The sequence below is a fragment of the Pelophylax lessonae genome, assembly GCF_965119305.1.
Source record: "Pelophylax lessonae genome assembly, chromosome: 4".
In the NCBI taxonomy this organism is placed as follows: domain Eukaryota; kingdom Metazoa; phylum Chordata; class Amphibia; order Anura; family Ranidae; genus Pelophylax; species Pelophylax lessonae.
The window spans coordinates 111,660,940-111,683,506 of record NC_138771.1 but is presented as its reverse complement, the minus strand read 5'-3'; the positions used below and the strand labels follow the sequence as shown (position 1 = coordinate 111,683,506).

The window sequence follows — 22,567 nt, the reverse complement described above, 5'->3', positions numbered from 1 at the left end:
CTAATGTGCATAGTCCCAAATAAAAAATTATAAAAATCCACCGTCGTGCAGTAATCAATTGTGTTAAACAGTCCTATAATCCAGTGATTTCAGTGACCTTCACCTATGGCTAGAATGCCCGCTCACCTCCAAGCAGCTGCCCCACAACAGAGCCTCAAATGCCTGTAATTATGTCCCTCTGGATCTCACTGGGCTGGTCTTCCTCTGGATGTACCTGGACCCAAATAGACTCCTCCGCAGATATCTATCAATCGTGTATAACCAGAAAATAAAGAGAAACCATAGTGCTCTCTATTTCAAACAATTTAGCGTAACGCATACAGGTGGAGGGAGCCTCTGTTCAGGATTTTCCATGTTATTTAGGCAGCAGGGAGAGCTGATGATGTGTTTTATTTTTACATTTCTATGTGAGTATTTTTATCCCCGGTTTTAGTAACAATAAATTTCAAGAATAAGAACAATTCTCAAACACTTTGAGATAGTCAAAGTCATGATCTGCCAGTCCTAAGAATCCAGCTCCGAAACCCAGTTCACACTCCCATTGTTGTCTATATTGGCTTAAAGGTGGTTGCTTGATAGAAATGATGACAAAGTTTGTGATTTTAATTTGTTAACTTACAATATGGAATATGAGAGAAAGGTGGAATAATATTTTAAAATAAAATGTACCTATAGTCAAAACTTTTTTTTCTTTATTTGGATATGTGTACAATGTTTAGGACCTCTGTCAGATTTTTATTGCTGTTTTATTTTGTCTTGTGGAAAAATAGTAATCGGTAATCCAAAATGTTAGTTATTATTGGAGCAGGAGGTAAGGGGACATCTTTAAATGCGGTTGCCAGTTTCAGTGACAACTGTGTACGTTGAGATAAGTTGGGATAAGCTCTAACGAGCAGGGCCTTCTGATTCCTTCTGTATTGAATTGTATTTTAACTGTACTGTCTGCCCTCATGTTATAAGGCACTATAAATCCCATATATTAATAATAATTATTATTATTTTACTTACTTACTTTGGAGACATTTCTCTTCCTGTGGTGTCTCCGGGAAATGTAGTAAAGGGAAACCTCTGCAACAAGATATAGACAGTAAAAATTAACCTGGCATGAGTTGTAACCCTTGCGTACTTTATGTAAAACTAAAAAACAAATTATCTACATATACTCTTTAATGGTATAATCTCCGAATTAGATGCATGTATCTACAATATGTATGCAGTGAATGCAGAATTTTTACGAAACATGGAAATATGTCAATGCTTGTTTGGTTTTGGCTCCATATCTAAAGATGATGTCACTTTTCTAGATGATTGACATGCTATACTTTGTGATCATCATGCTGGTGGTGCTTATGAGTTTCGGAGTAGCACGACAGGCCATTTTGCACCCAGATGAGGAACCATCATGGAGATTGGCCCGCAACATCTTCTACATGCCTTACTGGATGATCTACGGAGAGGTGTTTGCAGACCAGATAGACCGTAAGACTAGAGTTCATAGTAAGACTCTGCTTCCTGTTTCCCAGGCAGATGATCAGTCCAAATTAACAGACTACCTGTTTTAATTTGGAATACATACCATTTAGCAGATGTATTCACCACAAACCTAGCAAAAATGTACCATTTTTTGGAAACATAAGAAATAGCAGTGATCAACAATGTTTTCTGGTGCCATAAAATGGTACATCACTCTCTAAGTTACCTTAAATATTTTGGAAGAATAGAATACACTGGGACTGATTCTGTTATCTCTGGGAGTTGCATACTGTAGAGCAGCCATTCTCAACCAGGGTCCCTACAGAGGTTGTTGAGCAGTAGAGGATTAATCTTCTAAATTATGGTACCTGCCCACTTAAAGGGCCAATGCATCCTAAAAACAGCATTCTTCCTTCTGTCCACAAATATAAAGGAACCCTTCCTACTCTCATTGACTACTTATATCTTGGGACACTTTTTCATTAACTACCAATGTATTCGGGGTAAAAAAATGATCTGCCTTGGGTGTTGCGTACTGTAGGTATGCCACATTATTTGTTATTTTGTTTAATATTATGTTTATATCTTACAGATTTCACTGACTGTAAGCTGTCAACCTAATTTTCAGGGGTTCTCTGAAACCTGAAACCTGAACATAATTTTAAGATTACTTCCAAGATTAAAAGGTTGAGAAAGGCTGCTTTAGTGTAACAATGTGTTGTATAGATGGACATGGGGAATAATAAATTCATATCATCACACTATATTTGGTTTGTAATTCTGTAAATCAATATACACTGCTCAAAAAAATTAAAGGAAAACTTTTTAATCAGAATATAGCTTCAAGTAAATTAAACTCCTGGGATAATGATCTGGTCAGTTAAGTAGCAGAGGGGGTTGTTAATCAGTTTCAGCTGCTTTGAAATTAACAACATGTGCACCTGATGGGCAACAATGAGACGACCTCCAAAACAGAAATGGTTTTACAGGTAGCGGGCACTAACATTTTTTTCCCTACCTATCTTTTCTGACTGTTTTTCACTAGTTTTGCATTTGGCTGGCTAGGGTCAATGTCACTACTGGTAGCATGGTAGCCTGGACCCTATAGAGGTTGCACAGTCAGTCCAGCTCCACCAGGATGGCACATCAATACATGCCATTGCCAGAAGGTTTGCTGTGTCTCCCAGCACAGTCTCAAAAGCATAGAGGAGATTCCAGGAGACAGGCAGTTACTCTAGGAGAGCTGGACAGGACCGTAGAAGGTCCTCAACCCATCAGCAGGACAGGTATCTGCTCCTTTGTGCAAGGAGGAACAGGATGAGCACTGCCAGACCCTACAAAATAACCTCCAGCAGGCCACTGGTGTAAATGTCTCTGACCAAACAATCAGAAACAGACTTCATGAGGGTGGCCTGAGGGCCCAACATCCTCTAGTGGGCCCTGTGCTCACGGCCTGGCACCATGGAGCCCAATTGCCATTTGCCATTGAGCACCAGAATTTTCAGGTCTGCCACTGGCGCCCCGCGCTTTTACAGATGAGAGCAGGTTTACCCTGAGCACATGTGCCAGACCTGAAAGGGTCTGGAGAAGCCATGGAGAACATTATGCTGCCTGTAACATCGTTCAGCATAACCGGTTTGGTGGTGGGTCAGTGATGGTCTGGGGAGGCATATCCATTGAGGGACGCACAGACCTCTACAGGCTAGACAATGGCACCCTGACTGCCATTAGATATTGGGATTAAATCCTTGGACCCATTGTCAGACCCTACACTGATGCCATGGTCCTGGGTTCCTCCTGGTGCACAACAATGCCCAGCCTCATTTCGTGAGAGTATGCTGCCAGTTCCTGGAGGATGAAGGAATTAATACCATTGAATTGCCCCCACGCTTGCCTGACCCAAATCCTATAGAACAGCTCTGGGACATTATGTTTCAGTTCATCTGACGCCGCAAGGTTGCACCTCAATCTGTTCAAGAGCTCAGTGATGCCCTGGTCCAGATTTGGAAGAAAATACCCCAGGACACCTTCCGTCGTCTCATTATGAGCATACCCCGACATTGTCAGGCATGCATACAAGCATGTGGGGGCCATACCAACTACTGAGTACCATTTTGAGTTGCAGCAATGAAATTTTAGCCTGCTGCATCATTTTTTCACTTTGCTTTTTGGGGTGTCTTTGATTTCAGCCCTCTGTAGGTTGATAATTTTCATTTTCATCAAACAATGTAGCATCCTTTCATTCCTAACACATCACCCAGTCCATATCAGTATAGATATCCAGCATGATATTTTTCCCCATTGAGATCTGATGTGTTTTCAAAGTGTTCCTTTATGTTTTTTGAGCTGTGTATATATTTAAGCTGTACATGACTGTGACCAGTTTAAATAAATGTGTCAGTGCAGTAAAGATACAAAACAGGTTGTAGCACTACAGTGCAGACCATAATAATGACTGAACATGCCTTCAGAGTTCTCCAGAGTTCCCCTGCTGCCCAAAATTCCAGGTTAAACCAGTGTGTAAAATTAAACATTAGAGTTTAGAGCTGGCCCCACTGATGGGGAGTAAGGCAACTAATTTTAGGGTTAGGTGAATAAGAAGGTGTGGGTGGGGCTAGCCATCTCCTATAAAAAAAAAAACAAATTAAAAAAAACTAAAAGAAACAAATGTGTAAGAAGAAAATTCTACTTACCTCCTGGTGTATGGTCAATTCGTCTGGACAAGGGATCCTTGGCTTTCCCAGGATTGTTTGGTGGGGCTGAATGACATGCCCTTTCCTGGGTGGAGCAGTCTAAAGCTAGGGTGTAAGTAGGTATCTTTTTATTCTTAATGATGGTATTTTTCTTTATCATTATTACATGTTTATTACATGGGGGGGGAGGTGTAAATGTTCCCCAGTTTGAATGCACTGTAATGCTGCAGCCTCCCCAGTTCCATTCTGATATGGACATGTTTGTTCTAAATAGAAGCAGCAACACTTTACCTTTGACCAATTAAGTACATGTAATTGAGATGTTGTAATTTACAGTTTATTGTGTGGTGCGTAGTCAATATTCTCCTAGGTGGCAATTCCTAAGAGTTATTGAACAGAGGATGATGATTGCACCAGACAAACCTAAAAGTAGTTCATAAATCCTTGCAATGAGATCAGTAAAAATTCCAAAATGGACAAAAAGATATAAAATGACATTATTTATTATATACAGTATGTCATGGGACCCCAGGTGGGGTGTTGTTACTCTGGGCATTTCTATTTATCTCCCTATACCTTAGAGTGGTATGTACATAAACCCTGGGGAGATTCACCCAAAAAAGTAAGCAGCATCTCTCTTAATCATGTAGATGTTGTGCAATATACCTCCACTGCCAGTATGATAACAAATGTGTTCATATTTCCAAATAAACAGTATATATATTCACATTGCAAGAGATACACGTGGGTCATATTTATGAAGGGAAAGGACTTGTGTAGGTACTGCACTTACTATAAATTTTGACAATATATTATATATAGTTGTACAGTTAAAGTTGATCATCTGCCAACCACAAAATATTCTAGCCACTTTCTCCCTAAAGAAGATTCACTTCATTAACAATGTCTAGATCATTGGATTACTAGAACTAGAACCATATATAGTATATTGTACAGTTTATTATAATATTACTGATTCTAAAATATATTTTTTTGCTATCATAAATCATTTAGGACTTCTGTATGTCTGGAGCTTTAGTACAGCCATATATATATATATATATATATATATCTTGATATTTGAAGTCAATGCAGTTCAAGTCATGTAGGGGTTTCATTGCTTGTGCCTCTTTCAATTTAGAGCACAGCGATGAAGAATAAATATGGGAATCTGACTACAATTTTAACTTTCAAAATGCTTTTATTTTCCATGTGGGTTAGAGTAAGGGGGGTGGGTCATAACTCCTGTAAGGTTTACTTTTGCTATCTTTGTGTCTTTATGGGAGATTTCCCTTTATTTCCTGTCCCATAGCCAAAACAGGAAGGTTTACTTTTGCTATCTTTGGGGGAGATTTCCCTTTACTTCCAGTCCCATATCCAAAACAGGAAGTGAGAGGAGATCCCTGCAAATTAAGGGAATCTTTTAGGGCCCCCCAGGTCACCAGAACTAGTGCCCCTATTTAAAGATTTCCCCTCTATTACTTTAATAGGGACAACCCATTTGGGATTTTCTTTTACTTTCAATGATAATGGTAAACAGGACAAATAGAGAGTGAATCTCCCTTTTGGGGGCACAGACAGCAATAAAAACTGACAAGTGTTCTAATCCCTTTAAGGAGATTAACTCTCTCTATTTGTCCTGTTTACCATTATCACTAAGCCTTTAGTTATATTTTAACTGCCACTCTATTAAGCTGCTATCCATTTACTCCCCTGCCACTCCATTCAGCCTCTAAAGTGAAGAGATCTACCTCCGTCTATAGGGTGCATACAGTATGTCTCACTCTCTTTCTTCCCATGTGACAGTGCTAGTACTTAGTGATTGGCCACTGAAGTGCTAGACACTATCTTAGGACACTATTTTATGGTAGAGATTACTCAGCCCCGCCTTGAACATCCTCTCTTTTTCAATTGCCTAAACCGAGTGGCATTTGAGTGAAATTAATGTGAATATGTCCAACTGGGGAGGGTGGTAGTTAAAGTAGAATTTTAGATAAAACTTTTTTGTTGGCTTATTTTTTGCCATCTGTGCCCCAGTGGGGAGATTTACCTTCACTTCCTGTCCCATAGACAAAACAGGAAATGAGAAGAAATCCCTGCAAATTAAGGGAATCTCTTGGGGACCCCCAGGCCTTCAGAACCAGTGTCCCCATTGAATGATTCCCCCTATTACTTTTCTGGGCACGACCCAGAATTTGTTTTTATCTTCTAATTTCATTCTCAGTGATAATATTAAACAGGACAAATAGAGAGGGTGAATCTCCTTAATGGGGGCACAGACAGCAATAAAAACTGACTGGTGTTCTAATCCATCTCTTCTCTATCCAAAACTAAAGAAAAAGTGTTAATATGAAGTAACACTTAAAGGACCTGGTGTTTAAAATATATCCTAAATAGTAAAATATAAAGGTTATAATGGCAGCAGCAGCAGTAGTAAAAAAAATGTGTGAAAAAAATAGTCCTATTTGGACTATCTACAGCGCGTGCTATGTTTATAAATAAACCTCAAATAAATGTGCACAATAATGTGCAAACAATGTAAATAAATACGGTGATCCCAATAATTAATCAATATTATGTAAAATAATGAATTTGAAATAAATGAATAATGTGACAGGTAAATCAATATTGTGACATAAATTGCATATAACAATAAAAAAATATATATTTAAAAGTTCATCAAGTGATTTAGGACGTGGAACGCATTACGTGACGTACACTGGAGCGCAAGCCCGAATTACCTCCGCTCACCACTCTGCATGGTTGTACATGAGTGTCACAGGGACTTTTAGCCCATTTGCCTACAATTGCCGAATATTTTAATTGGAAAACCTGCTTTTATGGGAAATAAAGCCTTTTTAAAACTTTATCACACTATCTGGAGCTTTTTATCTTTTTTACCTATCTACTGTATGCTGATACGTGGAACGGTGAGGAGGAAACTATACTTGCATATCCAGGAGGCACCACAAGGGGACCTACCGTGGCCCTGAGGGCCTACAAATGTGATTGGTCTCAATATCATATGATATATGAGACCCATTACATCTGGTAAGTCACCCATCTTTTAACATACCACAGGATAAAGGAAGCCAGCACCTGCACTTTTAATAAAAGTCACAATAATTGAGGAAAGTATCACTGAGCACCTTCACTTTACAATCCACTTTTGAAGAAATCCTTTTGCACTGAAGAAAACCTAAAAAAATTGGAACTTTCACTGTCACTTGTTGATTTACTATCACTTGATGAACTTTTAAATATATATTTTTTTATTGTTATATGCAATTTATGTCACAATATTGATTTACATGTCACATTATTCATTTATTTTAAATGAATTATTTTACATAATATTGATTAATTATTGGGATCACCGTATTTATTTACATTGTTTGCACATTATTGTGCACATTTATTTGAGGTTTATTTATAAACATAGCACGCACTGTAGATAGTCCAAATAGGACTATTTTTTTCACATAAAGAAAAAGCGTTGCCTTTTGTTATACTTTATGTGATCCTAGATTACATCTGTCCAATGCCCACATGCTCTTTCCGTGTGGGCATTGCACAGGTGCACATTAAATAGTCAGTCTACCCAAAAGTGATTTTAGCCCTGGTTTCCTAGGATATTCTAACAGAGAGATCTCCCTGCTGTATTTTCTGGCTATCGGTGACATTAAGGTGTTCTCATCCACAGATGTATGCTGCAGCTCCTCTTGTGGCATTGTCTAGACTAGAGTATAAAATAAAAATGCAGTACAGAGATTAGAACACTCTCAAAATGGCCACAACAGGTGTGCTGTCCCACAAAATCAAATACAGAGATCTGCAGAGATATAACTTAGAGATATAATAACCCACCTGGTGTATTAATTCTCCCCTATATAATAAAGACTGAAATATAAGTTTTGGTGGATTAGCCACTGAAAGGAGTTGTAAAGGCAGAGGATTTTTTATCTTAATGCATTCTTTGCATTAAGAAATAAAAACCTTCTGTGTGCAGCAGCCCCCCCTCAGCCCCCCTAACACTTACCTGAGGTCGCTCTCTGTCCAGCGATGTCCAAGATTCCCCTTCCTGATTGGCTGAGACACAGCAGCGGTACCATTGGCCCCCACTGATGTCAATCAAAGTCAGCTAGCCAATCGGAAGATTGGGGGCAGGGCTCAGTGTCTGAATGGACACAGAGAGCTGTGACTCGGCTCGGGTGTCCCCATAGCAAGCTGCTTGCTATGGGGGCACTGAACAGGAGGGAGGGGCCAGGAGCACAGAAGAAGGACCCAAGAAGAAGAGGATCTGGGCTGCTCGAGAAGAAGAGACCCGAGAGGAATAGGTAAGTATGACATGTTTGTTATTTTTATAGGGAAAAAAAGGAGACTTTACAATCACTTCAATTCTTTCAATTTAGAGTAAAGCTAAATTAACTTTTCTGACTGTATGTGAAATATACCAACTTGGAAAATCACAGTATGATATGCAAGAACCAAGTCTTTAACCAACACACTCTGCAGAACATTTGGCAGACATGAGGTTTACCTCACCTTGCAGCCAAGTAATGGAGATTACTAGTTGTTATTCACTGTTTTCACATAGACTTAAAATTCCAAGGGTTAATTTGCTATGGAGTACATTTTACTACTAATGCAAACCTGTGTTTACTGGAAGAGCTCAGCCATGTAAAAGAGTTTCTGTTCCCCCTCTCCCCAAACTATTCTGTCACATATTATCCAAAACCACAGATGTAACTAATGTCTCAACCACTCTTGCTTTTATCTTGCCATTAAGTAATCCACAGGGAAAAATCAGTGACTTTAGTGCTTTTATTGTGCATTCCCTACTTTACAGCTCAAGGCTGCATGGTGGGTTGATTTACTAAAACTGGAGAGTGCAAAATCTGGTGCAGCTGTGCATGGTAGCCAATCAGCTTCTAACTTCAGCTTGTTCAATTAGCTTTGACAAAAAAAAACCTGGAAGCTGATTGGTTTCTCTGAAGAGCTACACTAGATTTTGCACTCTCCAGTTTTAGTAAATTAACCCAAGTGTTTGGAATGCTTGATGCTGGGCCCACCAGTATTCAAGTTAGAATGACATGAACTCAGTGACAGGCTAAGCAGAGGTGTGTCATTTAGTCTCATCAGTGGAACGCTGGATGTCTAAGTGCTCCTTTCTTGGCAACATAATTTGATTGGCTTTTCCAGCAAACATAGTCTGCAACACAAGCATAGAAATTTCTGGTATCGTAAATCACCCTTTAATATCATTAAGGTCATAGGCAATGAAACTGCTATAGTCATAGGAAAGCTTCAATGTTTTTTTGTCTTTTAAAGTTTTTATCTGTTAATTATACAAGACTAATATTTTTGTTGGTTTCATGTATTTCTATTTCATTCCTTTTTTCTCTTTCTCTTTTTTCTGTCTTATTTTTTTCTTCTGAACAGTGTATGCAATGGAGATAAATCGTAAGTATGCCATTTATCATTCTACTTTGTTTTTGTATGTGACACACGCACGCACGCACACTAATGTTATACAGACAGTTATATTGACGGTTCAAGGCTCTCACTAAGTGAGTGTAAATTATGTAACTTAATAATTCTCTATAACCCATACTGTATATGAGCTGTATACTGTATTTCAAAAAATCTTTCTTTCTTTATATACAAAGAGAGAGAGCCACAGAGGTTGATTTACTAAAGGAATAGAGCATACTCATTTTGTGAAGTGTGTGTTAATTTTGCACTGTATATGTTCACTTAGCTTGTCTTCTTCCCTCTTCTCCACACTCTCTGGACTCCTTGACTTTCCATTTGGACTCCTTTTCTACTATATCTAGGCCTTCTCTCTATCACCACCCAGTTCGCGGAAGTGAACTAGCCAGGGCGGTAACCACCTCTTACATTCTCCCTTTTCAAAGCATGTTTTTTTATATCAGAATTATAAAATCTCCTTACTCTACTTTGATATATAGACAATAATAAAGTGGACAACATTAAATTCCTTGTAGCATTCCTGATAATTCTGAAGGCTGGATTTGTTTCAACATAGTTCTGGAACATTCTAGATACCTGTAAGGTTTGTCTAGAAGTAGTTCTGAAACCCTCTAGATACCTGTAAGAAGTCCCATACAGACTGTTCATAAAGTGTGGACTACTCTTGCTCAAGGGTTTAAAAAAAAAGCCTCCAGAAGATACTGGAATTCTGGCTCATACTCTACAAGGACATGCAAGTTCAGGAAATGCTGAAAGCAGGACAAGTGGGTGAGTATACACCCTCTTCCTTGACCTGGAGGAAGATAAGAATCACCTCTTAACAGGGTACCACCATAATTTCAGCCAAAGTCTGCTTGACAGGGTTTGTTGAGAATGGCAATCTTCATCTCATCATACGTATAACTGGGTATTAGGCTTGAGGCACACTGCCACTCAACCTTTACTGGGAGCTAGGCGCTTTAAACTTGGTGCAGTTGGCTCCAGTTCATTCCATGGAAAAGGAACCTCCCTGACAGACTCATTTGATCTCTCCTGCAGGGCTCGCATTCCCCAAAATGGGAGAGATTTCTTCTGATTTGGAAGTCAGAGCAAAGCCAATTCAGGGCACATTTTCCACCCCAGAATACTTGGGGAAATCACAAAGCAGCCCAGCCCTGTGACTCCTCACTTTGCTCTGCATATACGGCTTCCTGCACTAAGAGATTGAGTTTTGGAGTCCACCAACACTTTAGCGGTGCTGGCAATATCTGTATCTCTTTGCTGCAACTCTTAAGATGGTGAAGGCTGCTAACTTTTTCTAAGACCTTTCTAGAACTTTTTTCTAAGACCAGGGTTGGTTCTACCATAAGGCAGCTTAAGCGGAAAAATGTATCTTTACCTAGGGTGTCTGCTTTCAAAAAAATAAAAATAATGTTTTGGGGGTTTTACGTAATCTTCAGGCCTAAAATTATTTTTAACACATGTAAACTAAAATTTAAAAAAATGGCACCAAGACTGCCGTTGTGGAGGATTTGGTGGGAGGACGAAGGGGGTGGCGCAAGGATGGTGGGGAAAGGGGTGGCAGGAGGACGGTGGGGGGGGGGGTGGCAAAATGCACCTTCGCCTAAGTAGAAAGAAATCCTTGCCTCATTGCAGTGAGGTGTCATGAGCTGCCTCTCTCCCTGTCTGCTCAAACAAAAAGATACCATAGGGACAACAGTCCATCCCAGCAAAGGACAAAGTCATTCACAGGGCAGAACTTTAACCTGAGTCCAGTATGGTAACATTTGCAGGTATTGATGCTAAAGTGTCTTCTATGTGCTCTGACTTCTTCTAGGCACTGCAGCTCAGCGTACCCTGCCCTCTGTACATGGCTAAAGCCATTAGTCATGGAACTGTTTCCTCGAGCATGCCTCCTTCTTCATTTCAGTCTATCCTGTTGTCTACACTCAGTTTTTGAGAAGGAGATCCTCGAGTTACTGTGTTTCCTGGACTTACAGGAAGAGCCACCAATACATAAGCAACTTCGCAGGAAGAGTGCACTGAAGTTCCACCACGTCCCACCATTTTTCAGCAAAGTTAATAATCAGTTCTCCTTGCAAGCCATAGGCCCAGATAGGACCACTTCACACTTTAGGCCTCATTTACTATATAGATCCAGATGCAAATAACAAATAGTCAAGACTACAGCTGGAGCCAGTGCGACATAGATTCCCAGACATTTTAGCCAGTGCCCTGGGAAAACTACCCAGTCACCTCTTCCAGTGACCCATGCAATTATTCACCACCACTCCTATCCCCAAATTGGCTGCTTTCAGGGGTATCCTTGTATAGACAGGTCCTGAGTGTCAGTGGGTCATCGTATGACTTACTGCAGCCTTTAGGCAAATGCAAAACAAAACCAAAGAAATTCCAAACTCAACTTGCCAATTAGCCTGCTAACCAACCGAATTGTCCTGTCTAACAGTATGTGTTATAGATATCCTTAAAGCAGTGTTTCTCAACTCCGGTTCTCAGGGCACACTAACAGGCCAGGTTTGCAAGAAAACTGAAATACATCACAGGTGATATCATTTGCTGCTCAGTGATTGCAGTATTCTAGTCTGCATCTCCCCAAGGTAATACCTAAAATCTGGCCTGTTAGTGTGCCCTGAGGACCGGAGTTGAGAAACACTGCCTTAAAGGCACAGGGGAGCCTAGGACATTGTGTTATGTGCTGGGTGTCCAGTGGGGGTCCCCTCCAGGCTCACCTGCCCTCTGCCTATCCAATATATTGCATGTGTTTCCACTGTGGAGGCTCTCAAACTTAGAGTTAGGACTACAGAATATACTGGGGTGCCTTGACAGGGCTCTGTAGCTTACGCATGTATTTGCAAATGGGTGCAAGCTAAACCCCTGTTTTTGACGCATACACATAGACAGGGCAATTCGGTTGGTTAGCAGGCTGGTTGGTAAGTTTAGCTTTGAATTTTTTTGTTTTTGTTTTGCGTGCATTGCCCTTCCATGTGCTCCTTGCTGTAAAGGCCAGTTATAGGTGGGGGCAGTGGCCATATGTTTGTGCTGTTTAAGCAAACATCATGTCTGCAATTATTTAACAAATCACACTCAGTATCACATGGAAGCAAAATGGTGTTTACTGTGTAGAATTCTTAATAACAGCAAAGCATTGTACATAGTTTCAGAACAACATTCTGTGCAACTATTAAAGTACTGTTCCAGATCTGTGGTAGCATTAGTCCCAAACATGTAGGGTCCATAACTATGGAAGAAGAATTCACATTTCATAACTGGTCCTATCTAAGAGTAGTGACAGAGAGGGTGGCTGCTGTGTGCCATAATGTCTCAAACTCATAGTCTAGGTTTCCCCCAGGCCATAGGCCTTACCATGTGTACCCCTTCATAGAAGTCCACACGCTCCTCCATCATGCCTTCTTCCATCTTCTCCACGCTCTCCTCTCAGACCCCTCCCCTATTATATCTAGACCTTCCCTCTATTGCCACCCAGTGGATGTAAGAGAACTAACCAAGGTGGTATCTCCATCTTACAAACATACACTTGGTAAAGCGATTAGCCTCTACTCCTTTAGTAAATGAACCCCAAAGTGTCAGTTTTAGGGCTTCCCTTTCCACCCTTCTAAAAATACAACATACAGTTTTGCTTTATGCATGCAGCACTACCCAAAAAACAGGTTTAGCCTAAACTGTGTGCAAATTAATTGAAACCACCTCACTGTCTCTTGACAAAGCATTCTTGATCCATTTCCAACCCCCCCCCCCCTTTTTTTTTACCATGTGGTTTCTCGAAAACAGGAAATGTTTGTGACTTAAAGCAATAAATAATAGAATTATGTGTATAAGCCCCACAGGGACACTCTTTAAAGACAATCATATTTATTGTACATATATTATTTTGAACAGAAACCTTCTTGGTTAGTGAAACACTAAGGCTGAGTTTACACTTATGCAAATTGGATGCAGGTTTCCCTGCATCCAATTCCCATGACAGGACAGTGTGATCGGCTCTCAATGGAGCCGGTTCCCACACCTCTGGGGTGGCCATAGTCCGCATTGGAAAAGGGTCCTGTGCATCTTCTGGTCCGTTTTAGGTCTGAATCCAGCCAAAAATTCGTACCTGATTCGCACCTGAAACAGAGAACAGGGACACACCAGACCCCCTGCCGTGAGCCCTGGCCGCAGCTAGCGTGAACCCAGCCTTATATTTGCTGGCAGTTCTTTAGACTTTCCAATAAAACCTTCAAACTTCATAATTCCTGTACCAGTAATAGAGGTGTCGTAGCATATTCTTTAAAAGCTTAACATTTTTTATAACAGAAATGACAAAAACAAGTAACCTGTTATCTTTTATTACAGCTCCCTGTGGTGATAATCTGTACGATGATGATGGAAAGCGCCTTCCTCCCTGTATTCCTGGTGCTTGGCTCACTCCAGCCATTATGGCCTGTTATTTATTGGTTGCAAACATCCTACTAGTGAACCTTTTAATAGCAGTGTTCAAGTAAGTTCTCACTGAGTACAACAATGAAGCAACACAAAAATTTGGTATAAAGTACTATAAAATAAGGTAAAAGAACTGCCTCACTGGTTTAACCACTTAAGGACCGCTCACCGCAGATTTACTGCGGCAGGCTGGCCCTCTTGCGCAAACCGATGTAGCTCTACGTCGGTCACGCACCTGCAGCTAGGGGGCAAGCGCTCGCTGCCCCCGCCGGCACGCTCCCACCTCCACTCGGGAGCGGGGACTCCAATGCACGGGGCTGGCAGCTCCGATTGCCACCGGGCACCTGCGATCGCTCCCCACTGAGAGAGAAAAACGGTCAGCTTTTGTAAACACAGATGACCGTTTTTCTCTCTGGAATGATCACAGAGCGCCTGTGATCCTTCTATATAGGATCACAGGTTTCTGTGATCATTTCAAAAGCCCAACCCCCATACAGTTAGAAACACTCCCCAAGGCTTACATTTAACCCCTTAATCACCCACTGTGTTAACCCATTCCCTGCCAGTGCCATTATTACAGTAACAGTGCATATTTTTACCACATTATTACTGTAGTATTACCATATTGATTACTGTAGTAATGTTGCTGGTCCCCCCGAAAGTGTCAAAAATGTCATTTAGGTGTCCGATCTGTTCGCCACAATGTCACAGTCCCACTACAAATCGCAGATCGCCGCATTACTAGTAAAACAAAAAAACAATAAAAATGACATAAATCTTTCCCGTAGTTAGTAGGCGCAATAACTTTTGCGCAAACCAATCAAAATACGCTTTTTGCAAATTTTGTTTTACCAAAAATATGTAGCAGAAAACAAATTGGCCTAAAATGTTAAAAAATTTTGATTTTTAATTTTTTGGGAGTGTTATATAATAGAATGTGAAAAATATTGGTTTTTTTTTCAGAATTGTCACTCTTTTTTTGTTTATAGCGCAAAAAATAAAAATCGCAGAGGTGATCAAATACCACCAAAGGAAAGCTCTATTTGTGGAAAAAAAAGTTCATCAATTTTATTTAGGTACAGCGTTGTACGACCGCGCAATTGTCTGTTAAAATAACGCAGTGCCGAATCACAAAAAATGGCCTGGTCATTAAGGGGGGCAAATCCTTCTGGTCCAGAAGTGGTTAAAGGGTAACTCCACTTTCATGGGGAAAAATAGCATATAAAAAAAATAATATAGTGTATACAATTTCTACCCAAGTCATATTGTTATTTGATACTATTAAAATATACCTTTCCTTTTCAATCAGCAGCACTGTAATTTTCTGTCTGTAAAATGCAATGCAATATGGCAACCTGAAGGTACCTGTACACAGCTGGTGTACAAACAACCCCCCCCCCCCCCCCAGATATGTTATTTCCTGCTTGCCTGATTGGCTGACTGATTTTTCCAAAAGTCTGCACTAAGATACAAGTGAGATTTTGAGCATCCCCTGCAACCAAGATGTAATTTTTAGTGAAATACTCTCAAAGAGAAACCATGTCTAAAGGAATGCAGTTTTTCTCTTTAGAGCCTTGCAGGTGCAGCAATTGATTGATAATTGTAAAACCACTTATATTCTCCTTCACTTTGCACATGGTGGACACAGACAAACAAGGGCAGATAAGATATAGGAAGCGGGCAACTCTAAACATCCACATTCAATCTGTATTTGCTACCAGGTAATAATAGATACAAACAGATTACTTGTTTCGTTCAATAGTTTTAATCATAGCATAGTAGACAAACATACAGCTATTTCTTCAGAATACGTAACAAAAGGTGGAAATCTGCAACAAAGTTTGTTAAAATTCCTGCAATGTACACAGATCACCCACAGGGGAATGTTTTCTTTTCAACAAGAGTGGAGTTACTCTTTAAGAGTGTGTATCATAGCTGAAACAGAGATCACAAATGCAATTACCATTTTTTTCAAGCTTATACTCTAAGGCAGAGCCCAAAATGTAGTAACTCTTAGCAATGAATCTGAATTTTTATTGTTTCTCTGACTATATTGACCCTACAAAAGATGAAAGTCTGTTTATCAATATAGTTTACAGTACTTTGAATGTAATCTCTGTGGTCTGAATACACAAAAGACCCCATTTGCACCTGCGCATTCTGAAAATGTATATAGGATTTTTTTTTGCATGGGAAAAACGTGTTGCGCTTGTGTTTCCCCTAACTGTTAATGGTACCTTAAAGTAGAAGTTCAGCCAAAACGAACTAACTCTAAATATACTCACAGCCACATTCTAAGACTAATCTATGTAGCCCTGTAAAGCAGAAATCGCTCTGCATACCTTTTCTGAAGCTTAGCTGATGCAGTAAGGTCCCATGCTAAGCTTTCAGCGGTGGCTTCTCTGTGTAGGTGGGTGCAGGAGAGGCAGCCGACCATGGAAGCCCCATAGTACCTCTATGGGTGACATCACTTCCCTGGCATATCCCAGCCATTGTCGGCTTTCTCTTCCACACAGCATCCGCCGCTGGAGACCGGACTGGATCAGCTTCAGAAAAGATATGTAGAGCGATTTTTGCTTTACAGGTTTAGATAGATTAGTCTTAGAATGTGGCTGCCAGTATATTTAGATTTAGTTACTTTGTTTTTGGCTGAACTTCCACGTTAAGCACAGCTAGTAAATATGCATTTTGTTGCGAGACACAAGGTGCGACAAACATGCTAAAAACGCACAGTAAAAAAAGTGCAAGCTCACCACCCGAAAAGGTGCAGGAGCTTCTTTGGCATATTTGTCTTGCATAGGGCAGCCCATTTAAGTGCATAGGCTGTGCTTTGCTGTTGCATGTAAAACATGCCAAAAAACACACATTAGCGCAACACGCAGATGTTCATGGGGCCTTACCAGTAAACTGGTAACTGAAAACTGCTAGCAAAAAGACAAGAGAAGGGCGCATCGACCAAGTGCAATACCATAAAATATTTAAATTGTTAAAACAAGATATTTTCTACTCACAAGAGTACGCTATATACAAGTAAAAAAGAGAGTCCCTTCAGCTATCCAGAGACCACAGGACCGTGATGCTAACGCATTTCGAGGGAGAACCCTCTTCCTCTTGTCTTTTTGCTTTCAGTTTGTGTGGATACCCATCATCCCCAGAGGGCAGCAAGTCCTTTGATGCTTATGGTACAGTCAATGCCTCTCTGGCCTACATGCACTTTCTGAGCGCAGGGGATATTTACTTGTCTAGTTTGCTAACTGAAAACTGCTAACCAGAGACGAGAGTTGGAAGACCTTATTGGCAAATTACTTTCCAGATTCATGTTTGTCTTTTTACACACCAAAAGAAATGCATTTAGACATAGTGGGGCTGATTTCCTAAAACTGGAGAGTGCAAAATCTGGTGCTGCTGTGCATGGTAGCCAATCAGCTTCCAACTTCAGCTTCTTCAGTTAGACTTTGACAAAAAACACCTGGAAGCTGATTGGTTTCTATGCAGAACTGCACCAGATTTTGCTCGCTCCAGTCTTAGTAAATCAGACCCACTGTATAAAGTACAGCTTATATTAGATATAAGTTGTAGTGATTTCCTTCATAACTAAGATAATTATAATCAAGCAGAAACTCAGGGGCGTAACTACAGGGGTTGCAGGGGTTGCAATTGCAACCGGGCCCCATGCTCAAGGGGGCCTGTGCAGCTCCCCTGTACACCTGGATAGGAGGGGCGACGGGGGCAGCATGTAGAGGAATCACTGTCTACCTTTTTCCTCCTGTAGCTGCCCGAGGAAAATGGAGGAGATTGGTTCCTCTGTATGCTTTACCAGCTCCTTCCTTTTCTGAATGGACAGAGTCATAGTCAGTGACATTGTAAAAAAATAAAATAAAATGATAAAAAATAATACCATTAAAATACCAAAAAATAAAAACTACTGACACCAGTGGGTGAACTTCCAGGATCCCAAAGGTCCCACTTGTGACCGAACCCTGGCATTCCACCACCGTGGGGAGGCCCCAAGATGGCAGGAAGGGGGCCCACTGCAGAACTTGTGAAAGGGTCCCGCTGCGGGACCGTAATAAAGGGCCCGCAACGAGAGCAAAGAGCCCCAGGATCAGTGGGAAGAGCCCCAGGCTTGAAGGGAAGGGCCCCGGCCAGGGGTCCAGGGGCCCTTACATGGTTTCTTGCACTGGGGCCCTGAAGGTTCTGGTTACGCCTCTGCAGAAACTATTACAATGAGCATCAAAGTATCGATAACCATTTCTTTAAAATAAACAATTTTCTGGTGTTTCTGCTTTCTGTAACTGACTGAAGACGTTTGTGTGTACATAGGTTTACTTGGTGGCCTACAGAAACCAGGCAATTACTGTTTATAAGAAAGCAGATGGTAATGTAAGCTTATTAAGAAAGCAGTGTGCAGCCTGAATAAACATTAATGCTTCTAATGAAGGCATTTTTTAAGGCAACATAAACACTGCATTCATATGGAAGACCACCATCTGCTGTCAGCACCGGTTTAACACTAGCTGAATAATCATTTTGTAATATACTATAAAAGTCTCTGTTCACCTTGAAAAAAAAGAAAAAAAAGCATAATGCAAAAATTTACATTTTTTCATTTTTTTTACTGGCACCTGCAAAGCATTGCACCCACGATTAGCAGGTCACAAGTGCAATGCCAGGCTCTTGCAGGATCGCAGTATAGCAGCCTGCCCCTATATGGGCAGACAATTACAGGAGAGCAGGAAGATCAATAAACGATGAAAGTGCTCACCAGCACCCACTCAGTTCATTGAGAAATAAAAGATGTCTGCTGGAATGACAGATGATAGTTGTAGTTCATTCATTCTCAGAACTTGGCCACGCTATTCTAAAATTGTGACAGTGAGTGCGGGAAGAAGATCCCCTGCCTGCTGTCACAGCGGGGGACAGGTGCTGTTTAGTAACATGTTACACCTCAAATACAGATATAACATTACCAAAGATGAACTTATTCTTTAACTAAAGGGCAAGTGTAGCTATAGTGTGCTTACCCTTACTGAGCCCCTTATCTTTCCCCAGCCTTTCTGTAGTCTTCATAGAATGCATTAAAAATGGCTCTGTCATGAGAAAAGTATGGGAGCTGCTGAAAATTGATTGGTTGTGTCTGGCTTTAATAGTTTTTAAGTCGCAGACCCAGCTGTAAAAATGAAGGATAACATTTTCTTTGAAATTATCTATTTTCCGGTGTTTCTGCTTTCTGTAACTGACTGAAGATGTTTCTGTGTATATAGGTTCACTTGGTGGCCTACAATGTAAATGTGTGTCAAAAATTAAAAATAATTCTTTTTAACTGATTTATTAAAGGCAAATAAGCTGTTGTTCATTTTTAAGGGAAGCTGCATTTTGCAAGGGAATTTTCCCCAGAACTTAGTGAATGGAGTAAAATTTCACATTGGAAAGAAATTCTAATCATGTGCAAGGAAAATAAAAAAATCTGAAATTTTGCTTGCACATACTTGGATGATGGAAGTCAGCAGAACTTCACTTTATTCACTAAGCATTTGCTTTAGTAAACCATCCCTCTTATCTCTATATGTCAGAGACCCAATTGAATTGAAGCCATAGTATCAGCATGACAGCCTGGGACTATTGGGCCTCATGCACACTGGACGTTATAAAAATGCCAGCACCTTTAGCTGTAGAATGCTACTAAAAAAGTTTTTTAGCGGTTTGCAGCGTTTTTGCACTAGCATTTTTCAGTGTTTTTTAGAATTTGCGTTTTTTAGCTTTTTCTTAGAAAAACTAAACTCCCACAAATGCTTATGGCTCAAAAACTCTCTTAAACGCTCAAAAGCCGTGTTTTTTCACTTTTTTTTAGCATTTTTCAGAGTTAGAGCATTTTGAGCATTGTGATTTGAGTGACATTTACTTATTGGTCATGCAACACTGTACCGAAATAAATTTTATATATTATAATTCGATTTTTGTTAATTTAGTTTTTAGGCACCATTGGATTTTTAGTTTTTTTACTATACAGTATAATGGAAAAATAGACTGAAAATGTTAAAAAAAAACTGCTTCCCTTAAGTTTTGCTATAAAACTTTGCAAATAAATAATCTTCCTTGCTGACTCCTGAACTGCTCCTCCCACATACGCTAAGTGGCGCAGGGAAGGAACAGCTTAGCATGCTGCACGCCCTGACAAGCAAAAAGAAGGGGAACCTTGACAGAAGGTATGGCAGGGGCAACATTTACTGAAAGTTAACCCCTGTAGTCCCCCCCCCTCCCTGCAACAGCTGAAAGCTGGCTTCTACTCCCCTCCCTCCAGCCGTCTTTCAGCTGCTGCTTGGGAGAACTACAGTGCATTGCGAAAGTATTCGCCCCCCTTGAACTTTTCGACCTTTTGCCACATTTTAGGCTTCAAACATAAAGATATAAAACTGTAATTTTTTGTGAAGAATCAACAACAAGTGGGACACAATCATGAAGTGGAACAAAATGTATTGGATATTTCAAACTTTGTTAACAAATAAAAAACTGAGAAATTGGGCGTGCAAAATTATTCAGCCCCTTTACTTTCAGTGCAGCAAACTCTCTCCAGAAGTTCAGTGAGGATCTCTGAATTATCCAATGTTGACCTAAATGACTAATGATGATAAATAGAATCCACCTGTGTGTAATCAAGTCTCCGTATAAATGCACCTGCACTGTGATAGTCTCAGAGGTCCGTTTAAAGCGCAGAGAGCATCATGAAGAACAAGGAACACACCAGGCAGGTCCAAGATACTGTTGTGGAGAAGTTTAAAGCCGGATTTGGATACAAAAAGACTTCCCAAGCTTTAAACATCCCAAGGAGCACTGTGCAAGCGATAATATTGAAATGGAAGGAGTATCAGACCACTGCAAATCTACGAAGACCTGGCCGTCCCTCTAAACTTTCAGCTCATACAAGGAGAAGACTGATCAGAGATGCAGCCAAGAGGCCCATGATCACTCTGGATGAACTGCAGAGATCTACAGCTGAGGTGGGAGACTCTGTCAATAGGACAACAATCAGTCGTATAATGCACAAATCTGGCCTTTATGGAAAAGTGGCAAGAAGAAAGCCATTTCTTAAAGATATCCATAAAAAGTGTCGTTTAAAGTTTGCCACAAGCCACCTGGGAGACACACCAAACATGTGGAAGAAGGTGCTCTGGTCAGATGAAACCAAAATCAAACTTTTTGACAACAATGCAAAACGTTATGTTTGGCGTAAAAGCAACACAGCTCATCACCCTGAACACACCATCCCCACTGTCAAACATGGTGGTGGCAGCATCATTGTTTGGGCCTGCTTTTTTTCAGCAGGGACAGGGAAGATGGTTAAAATTGATGGGAAGATGGATGGAGCCAAATACAGGACCATTCTGGAAGAAAACCTGATGGAGTCTGCAAAAGACCTGAGACTGGGATGGAGATTTGTCTTCCAACAAGACAATGATCCAAAACATAAAGCAAAATCTACAATGGAATGGTTCACAAATAAACATATCCAGGTGTTAGAATGGCCAAGTCAAAGTCCAGACCTGAATCCAATCGAGAATCTGTGGAAAGAACTGAAAACTGCTGTTCACAAACGCTCTCATTCCAACCTCACTGAGCTCGAGCTGTTTTGCAAGGAGGAATGAGCAAAAATTTCAGTCTCTCGATGTGCAAAACTGATAGGGACATACCCCAAGCGACTTACAGCTGTAATCGCAGCAAAAGGTGGCGCTACAAAGTATTAACTTAAGGGGGCTGAATAATTTTGCACGCCCAATTTTTCTGTTTTGTATTTGTTAAAAAAGTTTGAAATATCCAATAAATTTCATTCCACTTCATGATTGTGTCCCACTTGTTGTTGATTCTTCACAAAAAAAAATTAATTTTTGTAAAATCTTACCGTAAAATTCCTTTCTCTGAGTCCTCTGACAGTCGCCGCCCCTCAAATAGTCTTCACCAATGGGTATTGACCTCTTATCCTTAGGAGCAAGCTAGGCATAAGACTTGTTAAAAACAAAGCAATTTGCAAAGACACACCTGTAGGGAGCTGTCCCACTGGTCCAATACCCCCCTGCTATCAGAATTCCCAACTCAGTTTGGTAGCAAGCAGTACATAGTCCAAAAAACCCCAAAAGAGGGCGGCAACTGTCAGAGGACTCAGAGAAAGGAATTTTACGGTAAGATTTTACAAAAATTCTGTTTTCTCTTACGTCCTCTGACAGTCGCCGCCCCTCAAATAGTCTTCACCAATGGGCTGTCCCAAAGCAGTGTAGACATGAGGGGTGGGAAGCGCAACCGTCACAAAAGGCAATGCAGCACCCAGGTCAGAGAAAGGAACCTTATCTGAACCAGAAAGGTAAACTCTGGGTAACAAGAAAGCTAAACAGGAGCAACAAACCCAGGAAAGCAAATCAAACAAAGGGGAAAAAACAATCCCAATAGACAGGGACAGGCAATGCCATGTCCCCCTCAAG

At 40.6% G+C, this 22,567-nt stretch overlaps 1 protein-coding gene across 2 annotated transcripts in view; it reads left to right on the top strand.

Annotated features, from left to right (window-relative positions):
• The window catches only part of TRPM1 (transient receptor potential cation channel subfamily M member 1), a 135,372-nt gene that overhangs the window by 100,820 nt on the left and 11,985 nt on the right, over positions 1–22,567 (top strand). Inside the window, exons 20-22 of one of the 2 annotated variants that reach the window (XM_082254056.1) lie at positions 1,305–1,497; positions 9,609–9,629; positions 14,010–14,154. In XM_082254056.1, coding sequence (XP_082110182.1) covers positions 1,305–1,497; positions 9,609–9,629; positions 14,010–14,154 — 359 coding nt within the window. The remainder of the gene's footprint in view (positions 1–1,304; positions 1,498–9,608; positions 9,630–14,009; positions 14,155–22,567) is intronic. The other variant, XM_082254055.1, reaches the window with a different exon arrangement.